Genomic DNA, 20,281 nt, shown 5'->3' with positions numbered 1-20,281 from the left:
ACCGTGTTTGGAAAAGCTGTCCTTCAAAAGTTAGGGTCATATGTAGAGTCTGGTTCCATTTGTGTGAGATATTTAAAACAGCAGAATGCACAGAGGCAGAAGGTAGGACAGCAGGTGGCTGGGCTGGGCGGGGGTCCTGGGGGGAGATGCTGATCATTGGGGATAACGTTCAGATCTACAAGACGCAGAAGTTCTAGAGGTCTGCTTCACTCAATCCCCGGTAACTGGATTACAGGGGTGTGCCACCACGCCCAGCTTAGAAATTAACAGAAAAGCAGACAAAAACCAGAAAGGGTGCAGACAATGGGTGGATAACACTACTCGACAACTTGACCTGTTTGGCCTATTAACCGCAGAACCCAGCAGTCTTTAAATTGCATGGGAAATATTTACCAATACAAGTGATACATTAAGCCATGCATCAGGTTTTGATAAACTCAAAAGGACTGAAATCACCTGGAGCACTTTTTTAGACTACGGTGGGATTTAATTAGAAATCGATGACCCAAAAAAGTCCCCATGTATTCAGAAATCAAGCAACATGCTTCTAGGCCAAGCATGGGTTGAAAGGAATACTAGGACTAAGAAAATATTTTGAGCTACCTGATCACGAAAACCTATCCTAAGTGGAAGGCAAAAATGTAACCTAGAGGGAAAATTCTAACTTTAAACACATAAAGTGGAAAAAAGTCAACGACCTGAGCTACCGAACCAAGAAGACAGAAAAGAAATTAAATCCAATTAAAAATACACGTGGGTCAGTAATAAAGAGAACAGACATTACAAAGAAGAGAGAAGAATAAAGCCAAAAGTTGGCTTGTCTTGTGCAAGAGGTATTTAGGATAAAAGAGAAAACACAAATTATTAACATGGGAAACAAAACTGGAGACAGCAATATGTGTCTTGTACACACAGGCATCAAAGTAAGAAAGCAGAGACCTCATGCTATGGACACAGCACAGACAGGGTGTCTCAGATGAAAAGGTGAGTGTTTTGCGGTAAAATTAAACACACACACACACACACACACACACACCCTGCAAACCTGTGAGGTATCTGTGTAAACTACAGTGTGCAAAAATACACACTTGCCCTTATGACCTCTGACAAAACTTTCTGGGTTTTTTTCCATTTTTTTGTACCAGGGGTTGAACCCAGGGGTGCTTAACCACTCAGCCACATCCCAGCCCTATTTTAACTTTTTATTTAGAGACGGGGTTCGGCTGAGTTGCTTAGGGCCCCACTAAGTCACTGAGGCTGGCTCTGAACTTGCAATCCTCCTGCCCCAGCCTCCCAAGCCGCTGGGATCACAGGCATGCGCCATTTTACCTGGCTTTTTCCTTTTTTGATTCCGAGGAATCCTAAATTGCCAACTGGATCCTCGGTAGGGAGGGTAACTGGGCAGGTGTCAGCATCCACACCTGAAGGTGTCCCTGACATAAGGCCACAAATGCTCACTGGTTCCCCAGGCACCTGAACACACGGTGGTCTGCTGAAGGCCCTGAAGGTCCCGGAGCAACGACAACAAACACACAAAGAACAGAGTCGGGTGCAGAGTGCACACCTGTGAACCTAGTGACCCGGGAGGCCGAGGCAGGAGCGTCGCCAACTCAGGGCCAGATGGGGCCTCTGCGCAAGACCCTGTCCCAACGTGAATAAAAAGGGCAGGGGATGTGGCTCAGCTCTGTGGAAGAGAGTACCACACACCACACGACACCACACACACCACACAACACCACACAGCACCACACAACACCACACACCACACAACACCACACAGCACACAACACCACACAGCACACACCACACACCACCACACAGCACCACACAACACGCAACACCACACAACACACAACACCACACCACATAGCACCACACATCACACAACACACAACACCACACAGCACACAACACCACACAACACACACCACACACCATCACACACCATCACACAGCACCACACAACACCACACAGCACACACCACCACACAGCACCACACAACACGCAACACCACACAACACACACCACACCACATAGCACCACACAACATCACACAACACACAACACCACACAACACCACACAGCACCACACAACACACACCACACACCATCACACAGCACCACACAACACAACACAGCACACAGCACACAGCACCACACAGCACCACACAGCACACATTCTCAGGGTGACGCGGGGATCTTGGCACCAGGACATGAGCCCGGCCCACAAGCCTCTCGGGATGCGTGGGACGCGTGAAATGCCGAGCACCTACAGTATCTGGCAAAGTCTCTCTGCAGCTCCTTCCTGGCGTTGACGAAGGCGCATCCCCGCTCGCTGCCCACCACGAACACGTCCGTCTCGTACACCGCGATGCAGGCCACTTCGGCCTTGGACTTGGCCAGCTCTTTACACTGCAAGAGAAACAGCAGATGCTGGCGGCTCGACATGGGCGGATCTGGAGTCTGGGAGAGGAACAGGAGATCCGGCGAGAGGCGGGGACCTGCCAGCCCCAGGATGGTGAGGGCCCAGGGGAGGCATCTTAAGGAGCCGGGCGTCCGCCCGCTGGGCCTCTCTCCTGCCCTCTGGACGCAGACTCTGCCTTGGACCAGTTCACAGCATCACATCCGTGGAAGGCAGAGTTTGACATTCCACGCGGTCGATGCACTGTCGTCCATGACAGAGACGCAGGGAGCGTGGAAATTCAAAGACGCGCTTGCTGTCCGGGGCGATGCCGCGGGTTCAAGTCCCCACAGACACAGCCCGATAATCGCTGCTAAGCCTCCGTGTGCAAAGGCGCCATCTCAGCGGCTGGAAGACTCTCCGGGCCAGCAGAAGCCCGGATGCCCTCCTCTTCCGCTTTCCACCCTGCGCAGGCCGCGGCTCACCTGGGCGCAGAGGTATCGCCCAGCCCGGGCACTCGCGGAAACCAAGGTCCCTCAACTCACCTTCCCCGATACGCACCCGAGGTGCCACGCCCTCTCCAACACGACCTGACTCGGGTTGTGGGGACAGAAAGACAGATCCCCAAGAATCCGTGACCTCCACCCAGCTCCTGTGGACACGGGACCTCACATAGCAAAAGGGACTTTGCCGCAGAGGTGACCTTGAGGATCTTGAGAAGCAGAGGGCCCTGGATGACCAGGGGACCCGGAGTCACCGCCAGGACAGGGACATGATGCTGGACTCAGAGGTCAGCACGATGCCTGTACTGGGAAGGGCCAGTGTGGCCCGCAGCTGGAAGGGCAGGCGGGGTCTCGGAGGGAGCACAGCTGCCACCCTCGCCTCTGGCCCCGGGAAACCCAGCCTGGCTTCTGACCTCCAGAACGAGCAGAGAATAGACCCGTGTGGTCTTGAAGCCACGGGGTTTGTGGCAGCTTGTCACAGTGGCCCCCCGGGGCTGTGTCGGAGAGGACGCCAGAGCCAAGGAGACAGGGCCTCCACGGTCTGCTTAACAGCCTTCACTGGGTGTCTAACAAAATCACATGTGCGGTGTCTCTGGGACCAGCGAGGCCCGGCAGGGCGCAGGCCTGGAAGCTCAAGCCCCACTGGGTTTGTGACAAATCTGCTTTCTTACGTCACATGAACCAAATCCAATACTTGATCTCTCTGAAATACGTATTCTGGTCTTAAGTGAGATTACTGGTTTTCAGCCTTACTTAGGGTCTTCATTAGTAGAAAAGCTCTTTTTAAAAGCACTTTTGGGGCCGGGGATACAGCTCTTTGGTAGAACTCTTGCCTAGCATGCACGAGGCCCTGGGTTCCAGCCCCAGCACTGCCCCAAACAAAGCATTTTCTTCTCATTGTAAAACGTGTATTATAAAAACTGTAGCCGCTGGGCATGGTGGTGCACACCTGAAATCCCAGCTACTTGGGAGGCTGAGGCAGGAGGATCTCAAGTTGGAGGCCAGCCTCAGCAACTTAGTGAAACCGTGTCTCAAAAGAAAAAATTAAAAGGGCTGGGGAGGTAGCTCAGTGGTAGAGTGCCCCTCGGTTCAGTCCCTGGTACCATGAAAGGAGAAAAAAAACCACAAGATACAGAAAAGTACACAGAAGAAAAATCACCATAAACCCTTTACCAAGACTAACCACCACACACGTCCAGAAACACACTTACATGCGTAGATGTGTGTTTGGAGACAGGGCCACACGGTGTTGCCCAGGCTGGTTACGAGCGGCATACAAATGTTTAAAAACAAAATTGGAATTATACTACTGAACACAGGTTGGTCTTCTGATTTATTGCCTTGACATTCATTTTTGAGCATTTCTCAAAATGCAAAGACATGATCCCGAAAAACAGAGCCTTTAAATGAACACACATGATGCTACGCGGTGTACACACCTGGTTAACCGGGACATACTGAAGGGTCTTTTTCCTATTGTAAATAACAGCACTACAATCAGGGGCATGAATGTGAATATTTCTGAGCATGTTTGATTATTTCCATGAGATGGACTCCTACCTCCAATCAAAGAACATGGATTCTTTTTGTAAATTTTTTCGTGGTTGTAGGCGGACGGAGCGCCCTCGTTTTGTCCGTTTGTATGTGGTGCTGGGGTTGAGCCCGTGCCCACACGTGCCCGGCGGCGGCCCTGCCCCTGCCAGCCCCAGCCACGCGTTCTTTGAAGGCTCTTGAGACACGCTGCAGGCAGCACCCTGGGAAGTCTTGTCCACTCCTGCCACCACTGGGGGAGAGGCCGTCGTAGCTGTTTGGTCGCCGTGACCAAAATCACTGCCGAGAGCAACGGAGAGGAGGGGAAGGTCCTTGGGCTCACGGAGGTGCAGCCTGCGGCTGGGGGACACCACGGCTCTGGGCCTGAGCGGAGGCCGGACACCAAGCGGAAGGCTATGGCGGAGGAAAGCTGCTCGCGACGTGGCTCAGAGGCCGAGTTCTGCTCACCAAGGACAAAGTACACGCCCAGGGTCACGCCGCCCTGAACCCTCCGTGCCCTTCCTCCCTACCTGGCCACCGTAGCACCCCAACTACTGCACACCAGTGGCTTCACCCGCTGAATGGTTGCATTTCTCATAACCTGACCGTTTGACCTCTGGACGGTCTTTGGGTTCATATTTTTTAGTTGTTGATGGACCTTTATTTATTTATTTACATGGGGCGCTGAGATTCGAACCCAGGGCCTCACACTGCGAGGCCAGCGCTCCCCCACTGAGCCGCGGCCCCTGGACATCCCTACGCTGTCTCCCATGACAGCCTCTGAGGACTCCTCGGCTCTCGGTCACCAGCACCCAGACCGGTCCCGTGGGCCAAGCTGAGCGACTCCTTTCCAAGAACAGAACACGGGGCGACCTGCAGCCTCGCTGGGGACAGTCTCGGGATGCTCCCGTGCCGCCCAGGGCTCTCCTGAGAACAGAGCCACCGGGAGGGGCCACAGAGGATGCCCGATGCCCGGCTTTTCACCTCGAGGGGCACTTTGGATTCTGTTGGCCTCCCTGGCTAGTGGGAGGTGGCCTGTCCTCTCCTGCGGTGCTGGGCAGAGGCAGCGAGTCGAGGCTACCTGCAGCCCCCGCGCGGTGCCGCCAGGCTGGGACCCTGGTTGGGGTCTTCACTGCAGCTCCATCTGGGGGGGCCGTGGGGCTGGGACCCCACAAGGCAGGGCGCCTGCGAGTGAGACCTACGGTGCAGAATGCTCAGCATGCGCAGGCTGGAGGCTGGAGAGCCGGAGCCCGCGGTATGGAGGCCAGATGGGTCTGGAGGTGGAGGACCAGGAGTGCCCAGGGCAGGGCCCAGGCAGAGCTGGATTTAACGCCATGCACTGGGAAGGGGATGTTCTGGAGGCGGGCAGAGGTGACGGCACGTGAACAGCCCACGTGAACGGCACTTTATGTTCCCATGCCACCACAGTTATGTGAATCACACACGACAGTCACCTCCTGAGTGTCCATCACTCCCACCCAGTGCAGGCCGCAAAGCGTCCACCTGAACCGTGGCCATCAGCCCACTGGTCTCCTGCCTCTGCTCTCGCCCTGCGGTCCCTGGTCACCCTTTGCTCAGAAGCTTCCTGTGGTTTTGCATCACGCCCGGGAGAAATGCCCCGAGCTCGACACGATGGGGCCACCACGTCCCTGGCCAGCGTCTGTCCTGACCATGTGCCTGCCTGCCCCAGCACAACTGGACTTCTTGACCGTCTTCCCAGCTGGGGCCTCTGCACGGCCACTGGCCGGCCTCACCTCCCAACCCCACCTCCCAACCCCCACGGCCTTCCACTTCCTGACTTTCCTGTTCACACACGGGAAACTTGTTCACTGTCCTTTCCTGCATGGAACGTGAGGTCCACAAGGGGCCCTGGTGTCCTCTTGTGTCCTGGAGGATGGGTCCCAGGCGGGGCCTGGCCAGGGGAGGCACCTGGACCCTGCGAAGGAGCACGGGCCTGGTCCTGTTCCACGTGCCTGTCAGTCCTTCTGGTCTTCTTGACAAAGATCCCAGGAATTTACTCCAAGTTGTTTCAAAAGCGGTTTTACACATCCTCGGACAATGCCGGAGAGTCTTCCACTCGAGATCCTGAACTGATCACAGCTGTGAAGTTCCTTGTGCCAAGTGAGGTGACATTCACAGGTCCTGGGACGAGGATGTGCGGTTATCTCTGGGGCTGCAGATCTGTGCACTGTAGGCTGCTTTTGGGGTCTGACATTTGGTTTCAGCAGATTAGAGGTGAAGGACCTAGGGTGTGTGCACGTATGTGTCCATGTGCGTGCGTGTGTGCGTGTGTGCAAGGTAGTTCTGTATTTGGTATTTTGCCAGCTGACCCAATGATGTTCCTGACAGGAAAGGAAAAAGTATTTGCACACATTGAAGTTAGAATTTTTATTCTGTTTTATTGAACTTTACTTTGGCCCAGGGTCCAATCCAGGGCCATCCTCCTGTCTGGCTGTCCTTTCCCTTCTGCCTCCGTGGACCTGGCCGGGCTTTCTCTGCTCCTGCCAGCCCCCAGGACTTGGCAGACCGACCCTCGGTTGGCTGGTGGAGCCTCCTCCCTAGGTCCAGGTTCTCTCTGCGGCAGGAAGGACGTGGTGCTGCTATCCTCAGGTGCTGCAGCTCAGGAAACGGGGGTCACTGTCGCTATGTCCTGGGACTGGAGACCAGGCCTCTGACACACCGCATGGGGTGGTGGCTGCCAGGTGTCTCCCCCGTGGAGCCCCTGATTCTGCTTAAATCAATAAGTGTCTTCTGATCAGACACTTGGAGGTTGTGTGAATTTCTCAGCCAATTTTAACCCACCAGGTGAAGTTAGGTCTTATTTATTTATCTTTCAATACTGGGGACTGAACCCAGGGGCACTTTACCACTGAGCCACACCCCCAGATCTTTTTATTTTGAGACAGGGCCTCTCTGAGTTGCTGAGGCTGGCTTTGAACTTGCGATCCTCCTGCCTCAGCCTCCCAGGTCACTGGCATTACTGGATAATTAGCACTATGCCCAGCATCAATCTTCCTCTGAAGTTGGACCAGGAAAATATTTTTCAAAAGGTAACACAGGGGGCTGGGGCTGGGCTGGGGCTCAGTGGTGGCACGCTAGCCTAGCATGCGTGAGGCCCTGGGTTCGATCCTCAGCACCACATAAAAACAAATGAATAAAATAAAGGTCTTTCAACATCAGAAAAAAAAAAGGTAACAAAGGTTCCTTCATTAAATCTCCCACCTGTAAAGCTCAAATGTGTATATTATGTCTACAATGTTAAAAAGTCACCAGGACAAGCTGGCCTGTCCCTAGGAGAAGAGACAAAACATAAACCCCGGGCTGCAGCGCAGGCTCCGTGAGTCGCCTGGATCACACTTGTCAGCAAGGGACACAGAAGCACATCAACACCCACAGGGACACGGAAGTGCTCCACGGTTGTGCCAACGGGAGCCGACGGAGAACGTGGCAGAGCCACAGATCACCTCACCATGGACTCGAGGGCAGACATGAGGAAGGTCACCACCATCCTGCTCTCCGAAGACTCCTCATCCTCAACAGGCAGGGTGGACATCGCGACCTGGGCCATGATCCCTGTGCAAGAGAAGCAATGCGGACGTGAGTGACAGAAACCCGGGTCCCAGCCTGCGTCCGCGCTGCCAGGGCCACAGAGGTGGTCCAGACGGGTCCTGTGCTGAAGGAGCTCAACTTGGAGGCGTGCGACGCCTGGCCCGAGACCCCGAATGCCACGCTCCCGGGAAGCGCCTGACACCTGCCCCAGGGAGAGTGTTTTTCTCCCGTGATCCCTTCCTTGTTCAGAGAGGTTTTTCCAGCCCTTCGTTGGCAGACACAACTTTGTTGTCCCTGCCCACTTCTAGAAGCGCTAGTTCTGAAATTGGTTAACTCCCTGTGTCAGGCTGCTTTCTGTTGCTATAACAAAACAACAGAGGCTGGGTATTTCCTCTGTAAAAACCTCTTTTATTTAGATCAGTTTTGGAGGTTGAAAGTCCAAGGTCAGTTGGCCCCATGGGTCCAGGCTCTGGGGAGGACTCACGGCGGCTGGCACTCACAGCAGTGGGAGCACGCGTGGAGGACACGGTATGGCAGGACAGGAAGTGGACAGCAGGGGGAAGCCAGCCTGGCTCCTTTGTAACAACCTGTTCCGTAGGAACCAAGTGGGCTCCTGAGACAATGATGGGAGTCCCTTCTGCGGGTGGCACGCCTCCCAGGCTCCCCATCTCCACCCCCGCACGCCAGGCCCAGCCTCCAGCGTGACTCTCCAGAGGACCATCCACATCCACGCTGGCTCCCTTGGCTCGGAGCCGTCTGGAGGCTGACGTCTCGCCTGTCTGAGGTGCTGGACAGAGGTCGGGCCTTGTGCTGCTAGGCACACGCTCTACCCGAGCCGCGGCCCAGCCTCTGAGAGGCTGTCACCGACAGAGGCCTTTGAGTCCCGTGGCCGTGACTTTGGTACTTTCCCTAAGACCTTATTCCACACTCGGCCGCTGGCGTGCAGTTCCTGGGCTGCGGGTGCCACCGCCTGGCGACCAGCTGTTGCCGGTGTGAGCACCACATCGGCCTCCCTCTCCCACTCCTCATCTGGGGAGGTGGTCGGGGCCACCACATGGGAGAACCATGTTCCTGCAAATGCCGGGTCACACGCGGGGTTGTGGAGGCCCGAGCGACGGAGACCCTGGAGGGAATGGCAGGCTCCAGGTCCCATCCCCCTGCTCCTGAGTCCGAGGTGCCTGCGGCAGAAGGCGGGAGTCAAAGAGTGAGGACAGGACCGTCCTCAGCCACCTCTGCAGAGCGGCCAGGTTAAAAGTTCCACTGTCTTATTCTGGAAAACTCTCTCCGTAGAGAAGCTCTCCGCAAAGCCTTCCTCTAAACACAAGCTGGTAGCAAAGACAACATTTTCTGCTGACTATACCACAGTGATCCCTAAGAGGACTGTGACATCAAAACTCTGGCTTGGGGCTGGGGCGTGGCTCAGTGTAAGGGCACTTGCCTGGCATGTGCCAGGCCCTGGGTTCCAACCCCAGCACTACAAGCAACGTCAGGCAGGGAGGAGGCCCAAGCCTACCCCGGGCACTCAGGAGGCTGAGGCAGCAGGATCTCAAATTCGAGGCCAGCCTCAACAACTTAGCAAGATCCTCAGCAATTCAGGGAGATCCCGTCTCAAAATAAAAACTAAAAAGGGCTGTTTACTCAGTGACCCTGCTTCAGTGCCCAGCACTGCAAAAATAAGTAAGTAAATAAAAAAAATACAAGTGTGGTATAATTCTCAGGGTTTTATTTCCATCCTTCACATAGAAGCAAACGGAGGCAGGGGCCTTGTCTTTTCTTATCAAGTGGCACACATCAGGCATTAACAGAACATTGATGATAATGACACTTGATCAAAAGTAAGCTAATGTGGCCTTTCCCATCCCCAGAATGTCTTCCCAAGAAACACTCACCACATTCTACTAAGGCTAAAGATGCCCCAATAAGAGTCTGTACCACAGACCAAAATCTGCCAAGGCTACAGCGATTACCTCCTTTTCTACTCACATCTAAGGTAACAGCACGTTCATTTAGAGTCCAGATTTTATATAGTAATTAAATTCTGCTCTTTTAAAACTGGAAATATATGGGGCTGGGTGGTGGCTCAGTGACAGAGCACTTGCCTGGCATGTGCGAGGCCCTGGGTTCAATCCTCAGCACTGCATAAAAATAAATGAAATAAAGGATCCTTAGAAAACTTGGAATGGACCCACCGTTTGACCCAGCTATCCCACTCCTCGGCCTATACCCAAAGGACTTAAAATCAGCATACTACAGAGATACAGCCACATCAATGTTCATAGCTGCTCAATTCACAATAGCCAGACTGTGGAGCCAACCTAGATGTCCTTCAATTGATGAATGGATAAAGAAACTGTGGTATATATACACAATGGAATATTACTCAGCTATAAAGAATGATAAATTTATGGCATTTGCAGGCAAATGGATGAAATTGGAGAATATCATGCTAAGTGAGATAAGCCAATCTCAAAAAACCAAATGACGAATGAGCTCACTGATAAGCGGATGATGATACATAATGGGGAGTGGGAGGGGGGCAAGAATGGAGGAAGAGGGGACTGTATAGAGGGAAAAGAGGGGTGGGAGGGGTGGGGGGGAAGGAAAAAAATAACAGAATGAATCAAACACCATTACCCTATGTAAAAGTATGATTACACAAATGGTATGCTGTTACTCCAGTACAAACAGAAACAACATGTATCCCATTTGTTTACAATAAAAATAAATTAAAAGGAAAAAAATAAAGGATCCATTGACAAGTAAAAAAAAATACATTAAAAAAAATGGAAATGTAAACTAGAAAAAAAACAAAACAACAAAATCTCTCCAGTTGCGGACAGGGTCACCCATCTGCAGCTGGTGGGTCGAATCCAGACACTGCCTGGGAGACGGCCACTCACTCCTCCTCTCATCCGCAGCTGCCTTGCTGCCAGGGCAGGGTCGCAAGCACGTGTCAGGGACCGCTGAACACTGACTATTCAGACAAGCAGAGTTCGCCTTGCCCCGATGGAGAATTTACATCCATCAGTTACGACTTTCTACCATCTGGAGTGTGATCCATCTATTAAAGCGCCGACATCTTCGAAGAGAGGCCTGGTTGAGTGTTTTAAATTATTTGTTTCCCTTCCCAAAGTTGATTCTTTGGTCTCTGAGGGCTTGGTTTTAACTAGTTCTGGAGGCGCTGTCTCCCGCACAGCTCAGGTCTACAGTGAATGAAAGCTACAAACTCAAGGGTCCCAAGTCCCTGCTGGGTGACAACTTACACTGAGGGCAGGGAGGGGACCGAGGAGGCAGAGGACAGAGTCCACCTGTGCTCTCGAGTGAGGAGGCTGCACACCCAGGCAGAATGGCTTGCAAAGAAGAAAAGTCAGCCAGACACCCTTGAACAGGAGCAGAGAACATGGAGCAGAGTGAGCAACCACAGGGCCAGGGAAATGCAGGCCCTGGGCGCCCCTTCCAATTCTGCAGCCGGGGGAGGAGGGAAGGGACTGTGCAGGCTGAGAGCCCGGGTTCAGGGCAGCAGACCTCAGGGGCTAGGCCACAGACAGGCCAGGGCAGGGCTGGGGTGCAGCTCAGCGGTGGGGAGCGTGCTTGGCATGTGCAAGGCCCTGGGTTTGATCCCCAACACTGGGGTGGGGGGTCAGGCAGGCAGGAAAAACCAGGATCCACTCTGAATCGCTCACCACTGTAAATTACCACCAGGCAGAAGAAAAAAAGAAAAAAAAAAAGGCTGCTCAGTTCTTCATTTGCAGCTGTGAGCCATCTCCGACTGGCCAATTTCCAATTTCATATCCAGACATCTGTTTACTTTAAAATTATCTGCACGAAAGTAAAACAGTTTTTTTTTTCTTCAAATACACAAAGGTTGACTCACATGCTTGCTTCTATAGAATGGTTATTATCAAAAAGACAAAAATAGCTAGGCCTGTAATCCCAGCTATTTGGGAGGCTCAGGACTGAACGTCGGAGGTGAGCTTGGGCAAAGGAGGAAGAAGCGCTTCCAAAATAAAATTATAAAGAAAGGGTTGGGAGTGGAGCGCAGTGGTGGAGCCTTTGTTTACCAAGTGGGAGGCACTGGGTTCCAACCCAGCACCACACATATTTTAAAAAAGACAAAAAATAACAAACGCTGGTGGTAATGCCAAAAAGGGGGAACTCTCCTACAGTGCTGGTGGAAACGTGAAGTAGTACAGCTATTATGGAAAACGGTACTGAGTTTCCCCAAGAATTTGAAAACAGAACTGCCATATGATCCAGCAATCCTACTGCTGGGTCTGTGTCCGAAAGGTCGGAATCTGCACTTGGATGCCTTTTACAGCACCGCTTGCAATAACCAAAATGAGGAACCATCCGAGACGTCCAAAAGCAGAGGATGGATAAAGAAAATGTGGCACATATACACACGGGAAGATTACTCGGTCATAAGGAGGACTGATATTCAGTCACCTGCAGCAGCGGGGGTGGAACTGGAAGGCATGAGGTTAAGTGAAATAGGCCAGGCAGAGCGCAGAGGCTGGCAAGAGCGTGGGAGAGGAAGGCCGGAGGAGGCCGGCGAGCAGGAGGACTCGAGGAATAACTCCTAATGCTCTGCAGCACAGCAGCCTGGCTGCGGTTGACGACGAGTAGCTGTGCATTTAGAAACTGCAGGGTTCTGGCTGCTCCTAATAAAGGGAGCCTGAGTACTTGGAGCGATGTCAGTCACTCTTATCTGACAGCTACACACAGTACCCCTAAGTAAAAACACCAGCAACCTGGGCTTCGAACCTCGGAGACTTCTGTTCCCCTCGAACGCTAAGCCGGAACCGCCCGGGCCGCATTCCGGCCTCAGCCGTTCCCTCCCTGGATCTGGACCGGCTCTCCGCCCACAATCAGGTCCCGAGAGGCCCCGCACCCAGCAGACCAGACTGACAAACCAACCGGGAGCGCGTGACGCCGGGGGGCGGAGCCAGAGCGGAGGCCCAGCAACAGCGGCGGCCCCGCCTCCCCATCCGACCAATCAGGCGCGTCCGCACGCAGCGCAGGAGCCCCACGTACCCCAGGCGGAGCGTGACCTCGTGCGCACCGCGGCCGGCGAGCCTCCACCCCCCCGCCCTCGCTCAGCCAATCAGAGGGGAGAGACCTGCGCGCTGCGTGCGTGCGTGCGGCCGCGGCCCCGCCGCTGGGCTCCCGCCCCACCCCCACACCTGGCCTGCCCGCGGGGACAGGGGTTCGGGGCGCACCCGGGGCCCGGGGCGACCGAGGGCCCGCAGCCGCCGTGTGCCGGCCTCCCCTGCCTTCGGGCGCGGGACTGCGGCGGACGCGCGCCGCTCGGCGGCGGGGCCGGCTACGCACCTGGGGACGCGGACTGCGCGCTGCCGCGGGTCGCAGGCCGGGCCGGAGGGCGGCGGCGGAAGCGGGCGCGCAGGGCGGCGGCGGCGGCGGCGGCGGCCGAGGCCCCTCGCTCGCCCTCCTCTTGGCGCGCTTTCCCTTCCCCCTTTTTGTTTGCGTCCGGGAAGGCGGCCTTGCGCGCGTGTCCGCAGCGCCCCAAGTGGGCGGCGCTGCTTCCGGTGCTCGCGTCCCGTCGCGCCGCACCGACCGCACTCGGCGCTCGCAGTGCGCGGCCCTGGCGCCCGGCCTGGCCCGGCCGCCTCCCGGTGCGTGGCTCACACGTGCCCCGCTGTAGCCGGGGATCGCTTCTGGCTGGTGCTTCGTGTGGCTTTTTAATTTTTTTTTTTTTTTTTTTTTTTTTTACAAGTTTGCAGTTGTAGTTGCGGCGAGGTTAGGTCGGGACTCGAGGGAAAAAGGCCGGCGGGTTGTTGTTGGTGATCCCGGACGAGCCGGCGCACGGCCGGCCAATCCCCTGTCCATCAGGTGGAGGCCCCCCTTGTTCATTTAAAATGGCGCCAAGGAGAGCCGAGGGGATGGCAGGGCCCTTTACCCCGTTACCCGGCTTCAACATTTTCAGGAAATCCGTTGCAGGCACGGTGGGAGGGATTTTTTCCCTAAATGAGGGACGGGGTCTTCCTACCTTGCCCAGGCTGCCCTCAGGCCCGGGGCTCATGCCATCCTCCTGCCTCGGCCTGCTGGGCTGAGGAGTAGCTGGGCGCAGGCGATCCCTACCCGCTCCCCTCCTGGCGTTGCTGCCCCGCGGTGACTGCCGAGGTCAATATATTAAGCTATGTGTTCTAATACACATTTTTATTTTACAAAGACAAGTATTCCAACTTATCTTTTCTCTAGTGACTGCCAAGGACGATTTACTAGCAGATGCTCCCCACCCCTGCCCCTCACCCCCAAAAAAGTTATTTCAAAGCAAAGATAACGATTCAACAATTAGTTGGGAAAGTACTTTTTAAGCATTTTAAAAAGGGCTGTTTGAAGATGCTTTCCTTGGGCCCGGGCTGTGGCTCAGGGGTAGCGCGCTTGCCTAGCATGTGTGAGGCCCTGGGTCCGACCTTCAGCACCGCCTGTGAATGAATAGAATAAAGGTCTATCAGCATCTGTACACACACACACACACACACACACACAATGTGAAGAGCTATTTTCAGCACTGACGTCACGCACAGGCAAGAAAAGTCTGCGGGAAAGGTGACATTCACTAGACCAGAGAAAAATGCTCTTTGTAGTTCAAAGGAGACTGCTTTGCCCTCTGACCGGGAACCTGCAGGGTGAGCAGCTCAACTCATCACTGCTCTGGGCGCGTCTGCGAATGCGTGGAAAACACCCTGAGTGTTCTTTTGGGTTAACCAATAAACACAGGAATGCAAAACTCAGGAATAGTGAGGATTAATTGTATCCTATTGCCAAAAATTACCAGTGTAAAACTCATATTTGTCTACTTAGGCACAGGGTGGCCTAATCTCTAAAATCTACATGAGTAAAAATATGTATTTTCTGACTGGTGGAAAATCCCGCTGGCCGATCCAGAAAGGGTAGGGTGCACCCGCAGTGAGTCCCACCCTCCCTTAGCCACCCGGCTGCAGATCCTCTGAAGGCGCTTCCCAGGTGGTGACTTCTGGATGCCTCCAGAGGACAAGGGAAGGATGTGGGGGCAGAAGGGGGCCACCTCCCTCGTGGAGGGACGCGAGCCTTCGTCCATCTTCTGTTGCAGATAGCATGTGCCACTGTGCTCACCGGCTTCCCTGTGACCAGGACATCTGGGGAGAACAACTTGGAGTGGAGGCTTATTTTGGCCCACGGTTGGGGAGGCTTAGCCCGTCGTTCCCTGAGTCCCTGAGTCCCTTGCGTTGGGCCCAAGGGGTGGCGGAGCATCATGGTGGGAGGGCTTGTGGAGGGGCGCCACTTGCTCGGGGCAGCGGGGAAGCAAGAGGAAGGGGCTGCAGGGAAGACGCCCTTCCAGGGCAGCCCCCACCTGCCCAGTCACCACCGCCGGTCCATGGAAACCAGGGTGGCTGACCAGGTGAGGGCTCTGGTGGCAATCTCACCTGAGCACATCTTGACCCAGGGGCTTCGGGACACCTTGAGTCCAGCCCATCACACACGCTCCAAGTTACAAAGTTACTCTGACTCTCCTTCCTGGTCCAAGGGAGGGCCACATCCGCCGCGGCTTCCTTCACGGCGGAGCCTCAGGGTGGACACGTCATCCGGTAGCAAGCCACAGCAGCTGCGGGTCTCTCTTTTGGGCTCGCTCTGTCATTATGAAGCCACCAGCAGCCATGGGGCTCTGCCTTGGTGACGTCACCTGTCCTGCCCACCCAGAGCTGACCTCCGCACTTCATGTCAGACCAAGTTCCCTGCCTCCTCTCTCTGGCCTTTTTTTAAAAAACGGTCTTGCCGAGTTGCTTAGGGCCTTGCTAAGTAGACGGGACTGGTCTTGAACTTGTGGTCCTCCTGCCTCAGCCTCCTGAGTCCCTGGGACCACAGGTGTGAGCCCGCGCCCCCGCCCAGTGACCACTGCTATTTTTAATGAGAGCAAATGGTTTTTTAAGTAACAAAACATTTGTCTAAAAAGTATTGTTTATTTACTTTTTTGGGGGGTGGGGTGCTAGGGATTGAACTCGGGGGCACCTGAACACTGAGCCACACCCCCAGTCCTATTTTGTGTTTTATTTAGAGACAGGGTCTCACTGAGTTGCTTAGCACCTTGCGCTGATGCTGGCTTTGAACTTGGCAATCCTCCTGCCTCAGCCTCCCGAGCCTATGGGATTACAGGCCTGCGCCACAGTGCCCAGCCTAAAAAGTATTGTTTAGCTAATTTTTACATTATTATATAAATTTTTGGAACTTTCATAAAGTACATATTTGTATCAATGTGTGTAAATAATGCATACATATTTTTCATGCTCACAAATTTCACTCAAAGGGATACATAAACAAAATAATTTGGGAGACCCCAGCCCTGCAAAACTGGGAGTTTATGTTCTGAGCAAATGCACAGTATTTATCCACAAGCAGACATGGACTCCAGTCAAGTGGGAAACTGGGATGCTAGAGAATACCGCGTTCATGGATGGGAAGACTCAAGATTGTGACTGTCACTCCTGCTCCTTGATTTCTCTCAATTAGCTCATTAATTTAATGCAGTTTCAGTCAAAATCCCAGTGGGATTTTTTTAAATGCTCCTTGACAAGGTGGTTTTTAAAACTCATATAGCAGTAAATGTTATGAATTGCAAAGTCAATTTTGTATAAAGAACAGGGAGGAACAGAGCTGAAAGACTTGAACGAACGGAAATCAGAGCAGATCACAAAGCCACGGCGACAGGAATGGTGTCACCTTGGCCCAAGAAGAGAACAGCAGGAACGAGCAGCTTCCAGAAGTGGACCCCTGAGTTTATGGAGACCTAGCGTATGTTCTAAAAAGAATTTTCTAAAAACAGCATTTCAGATCTTCAGATAATGTCCATACTAGTCAATAAGTTATTTCAGGATAATCAGCTATTTCTCTGGGAAAAAAAAATACCAATAAATATGTAGCCTGGCTTCCACCACTCATAAAAATCAACCTAACTATAAAACCCAAATACAAAAAGAAAAGGGTCACATTCAATGTATAAAACACTGCACCTGGGGTGAGGACGGTCTTCCTGAACAAGACAGAAAACGGAGGTTCTCATCGATTCGATTCATAAGGCAGGCTACACGGAAATAAAATCTTGTATGAGGAAGGATGCCAGGAAAGTCAGTGAGAAGCAAGGAGAAGACACTGGAACACCTGACCAAGGGTCTCTACGCAGATCCACCAAGTACTCCTGCAGATCAACCAGACCCGCGGCCAACGGAGTCTGATGAAGGCTGCCAGGGGCCAGGGTGTGCCCTGTGACCCCAGGAGGCTGAGGCCCGAGGACTGCAGGTTGGAGGCCGGTAAAACACCCATGCACGCGCAGATGGGTGTTAGTTGCAGGGGATATGGAGAAACGAATCTTACTGTACCCTCGTGCAGTCTACGGAAAACGAACTGAAAATCTCTACATATAAAGAATATTCTGAACTAGCCTTTTCTCTCAACCCGTATTTTTACACATCAGCATCAACCCCAGAGACATCCTCCCATGGATGCAAAGCGAATCGTGTGCACGCGTATTCGCTGCAGGGGCGGGATGCAGGGGCTTGCCTGGTAGGCACAGGGCCTGGGTTCACTCCCAGCGCAGCAAAAACGAAACAAAAAAGCAAAACCAAGAACCAGAAACGGAAAACTGCTGTAGAAGACATTCATCCTAAGTTCAGACAACCCTTGTCCTAGTCAATAAATTACCCCAGGACAATCAGATGTCATCTGGAAAAATATCAATACATATACAGCCTCAGAAGCAAACCAAGTGCCCACCAAGGTAGGATGCGGTTCACCGGCCTCGCTTGTGAGCCCTGAACTCTAACCCTGGACCCTACCCCCAGCAAGAGCAGTTAATTTACACTAAAGTGCAGCGGGGACAGGCCCAGAGGCCTCTGGGAAGTGTCTCCAGGATGGTTTTGAGTTCAAAGGAATTGTAGCAAGGGATACATATTAGGCCATTTTCTTTAAATACGCCACAAAAGTAACATTTTTTCAAGGTAATATGCAGATGGAGTTACACCGTCAAAGGGGCTTCCATCTTAACCATGTCTAATGTTTGATTAAGTTTTTTTAGAAAGGAACTGCATGGTTTATCAGTTGTACAATTAAAAGTAATAAATGCAAAATACAACATGTAAGGCTAAACATATAAGACTAAAGAATTTCAAATGCCTCAAAACATCGGACAGCCTGTGGTCCCAGCTGCGTGGGAGGCTGAGGCAGGAGGATTCCTGAGGGCCAGGAGTTGGAGACCAGCCCCGGCAACCTTGGGAGACCCCTGTCTCAACCAAGCAAAGCAAAACAAAACAAACTAAATATAAATATAAATGAACTTAAAAAGTAGAAAATGTATGAGAAAACGTCGCTGAGGTGTGGGAGGTGGGATTTGGCGTGGGTCACTTTAGCAGAGGCTGGCACTTTGGGAAAGCTGGTGTTGGGCTATGGGGACACCTTCTCCAAGGGGAAATTTAGACAAAGATGGTTGTCCCTGTCCCTGCAGAATGTCTACAACACCAATCAGGGTTTTGAATTTATATACTTGTTTTGATGTGCCTGGGGGAGGGTCCACCAACCACGTCTGACAGTAAAATATAAAAGGCCAACTGTGACTACAAAGCCATCTCTCAACGGCCCCCCAACACCAGGTTGTGGATGGTCCCCAGCAGAAGCCACAGAACTGGACACACACTGCCACCCAGTGGCAGAGGCTCGCATTGCAGTTTGTCCTTTGGTCCCCAGAATCTTAAACCAAGGCTTTTTTGTTTTGGATGCTCCTTAAAAGTAGTATCTTTTAGAAATTTGGAAGACTCGCCTAGGACTGCCGATTTTGAAATTTTGGCAAACATTTTCAAAAAGCTGACTCTGTTATTTCCTGTTTTGTGAAAGAACAGACGTTTAAAACCAAAAGAATCAGAAAAGACATACACTTAGACAAAAGGACATCCTGCAATGGAGGGACAGTTAAGAACTGCACACGCTGCCAGGCACGTGGTGGTGCACGCCTGTAATCCCAGCACCTTGGGAGGTTCAGGCAGGAGGATCACAAGTTCGAGGTCAGCCTCAGTAACTTAGTGAGGCCCTGTCTCAAAATAAAAAATTAAAAGAACTGGGGGTGTAGCTCAGGGCATAAGTGCCCCTGGGCCCCTGGTTTCAATCCCTGGTACAAACAAAACAAAGCAAAACAAAACAAAACTGCACCCATTTGGGGCTGGGGTGTGGCTCAGTGGCAGAGGCTCACCTGGCGTCGGTGGGGCCCGGGGTTCCATCCCCAGCACTGGAAAACAAATTGTGTACACTTAATAAAGATATGTATTCCATAACAATATTGACGCAATCCTCGCTTACCCAGAGGCGGGGACAAAGTCCTCAACCACGCAATGGAAGGTGGGGTACGTTCTGGGAAACGCTTCCATTCTGCGGCAGCCCCGTAGCAGGTGCTTGGACAGACCTGCGGGCGCGGCCCACCGCCCTCCTGGCTGCAGCTCCCGGGCTGGAACCTGTGCTGTGCTGCTGGGAACCGCGACACAGCGGCAGATATTAGTGTATGTGGACACACTCAGCAGGCTTGTGTACGCCGGCCTCACCGCAGACAGGTGAGCCTTCCGCTGTGCTGCGGGTGAGGATCTCACTGGGCAGTAAGGACTTTCAGCCCCATTACACTCTCTGGGGCCTGTCCTAGAGGAAACTGCCCCCTCCCCCCATGGGTGACTGAACCCAGGGCCCCTTAACTACGGAGCCGCCTCCGCAGGCTTTTTTTTTTTTTTTTTCCCCCATGTTTTACTTTGAGACAGGGTCTCGCTAAGTTGCTGAGGCTGGCCTCCAACTCCCAAGCCTCCTGCCTCAGCCTCCCTGGAATCACAAGCGTGGCTGTCGCGCCTGACTGAGCTTGCTTCTTGTAGCAGCAGTGAGACTCCAGAGTCGGCCTCTCTTAAGGGTTCGTCACCCGAGGTCCGACCCCAGACCCTCAGGTGACACTTGCTCCACCGACTGGAGACAAGGCACGACCCGGGATCACGAGGTCATCTGAACCGGGCGTGGGAAAAGAGATCAAAAGCGGATGCACTGCAGGAACCAAGCAATGGATACGAGGGCGCAGGAGCTGGCGGGGCGGCCACGCCGTGACCCCTGACCCGCGACCCTCCTCCTCCGCGGCCGCCGGGTGGCGGGGACTCTGGGTGACCGCCGCGGCCCGCGGTTCGGTGCGTCCTTCTAAGCCTCTGGTTTTAAGGTGAGATCCGGAGAAGACGGGAGCGGGGGCGACTGCAGGAGGCCGGCAAGGAGGGACGGGGGCGGCGCTCGAAC

General features: G+C 53.4%; 1 protein-coding gene across 6 annotated transcripts in view; it reads right to left on the bottom strand.

Annotated features, from left to right (window-relative positions):
- The window catches only part of LOC124970114 (general transcription factor II-I repeat domain-containing protein 2B-like), a 38,059-nt gene extending 24,452 nt beyond the window's left edge, over nucleotides 1-13,607 (bottom strand). For 2 of the 6 annotated variants that reach the window (XM_047533202.1, XM_047533203.1), the window contains exons 1-3: nucleotides 13,316-13,607; nucleotides 7,905-8,008; nucleotides 2,275-2,413 (exon numbers count right to left, since the gene is read on the bottom strand). In XM_047533202.1, coding sequence (XP_047389158.1) covers nucleotides 2,275-2,413; nucleotides 7,905-8,003 — 238 coding nt within the window. In that variant the 5' untranslated portion in view covers nucleotides 8,004-8,008; nucleotides 13,316-13,607. Of the gene's footprint in view, nucleotides 1-2,274; nucleotides 2,414-7,904; nucleotides 8,009-12,735; nucleotides 12,758-13,315 lie in introns of those variants that run through there. The other 4 variants (XM_047533201.1, XM_047533199.1, XM_047533200.1 and 1 more) reach the window with 4 other exon arrangements.
- Nucleotides 13,608-20,281: the final 6,674 nt, after the last annotated feature.

Source organism: Sciurus carolinensis, chromosome 18, assembly GCF_902686445.1.
Source record: "Sciurus carolinensis chromosome 18, mSciCar1.2, whole genome shotgun sequence".
NCBI lineage: Eukaryota > Metazoa > Chordata > Mammalia > Rodentia > Sciuridae > Sciurus > Sciurus carolinensis.
Note: the sequence above shows the minus strand (reverse complement) of the source record. Positions and strands in the feature narration are given on the sequence as shown.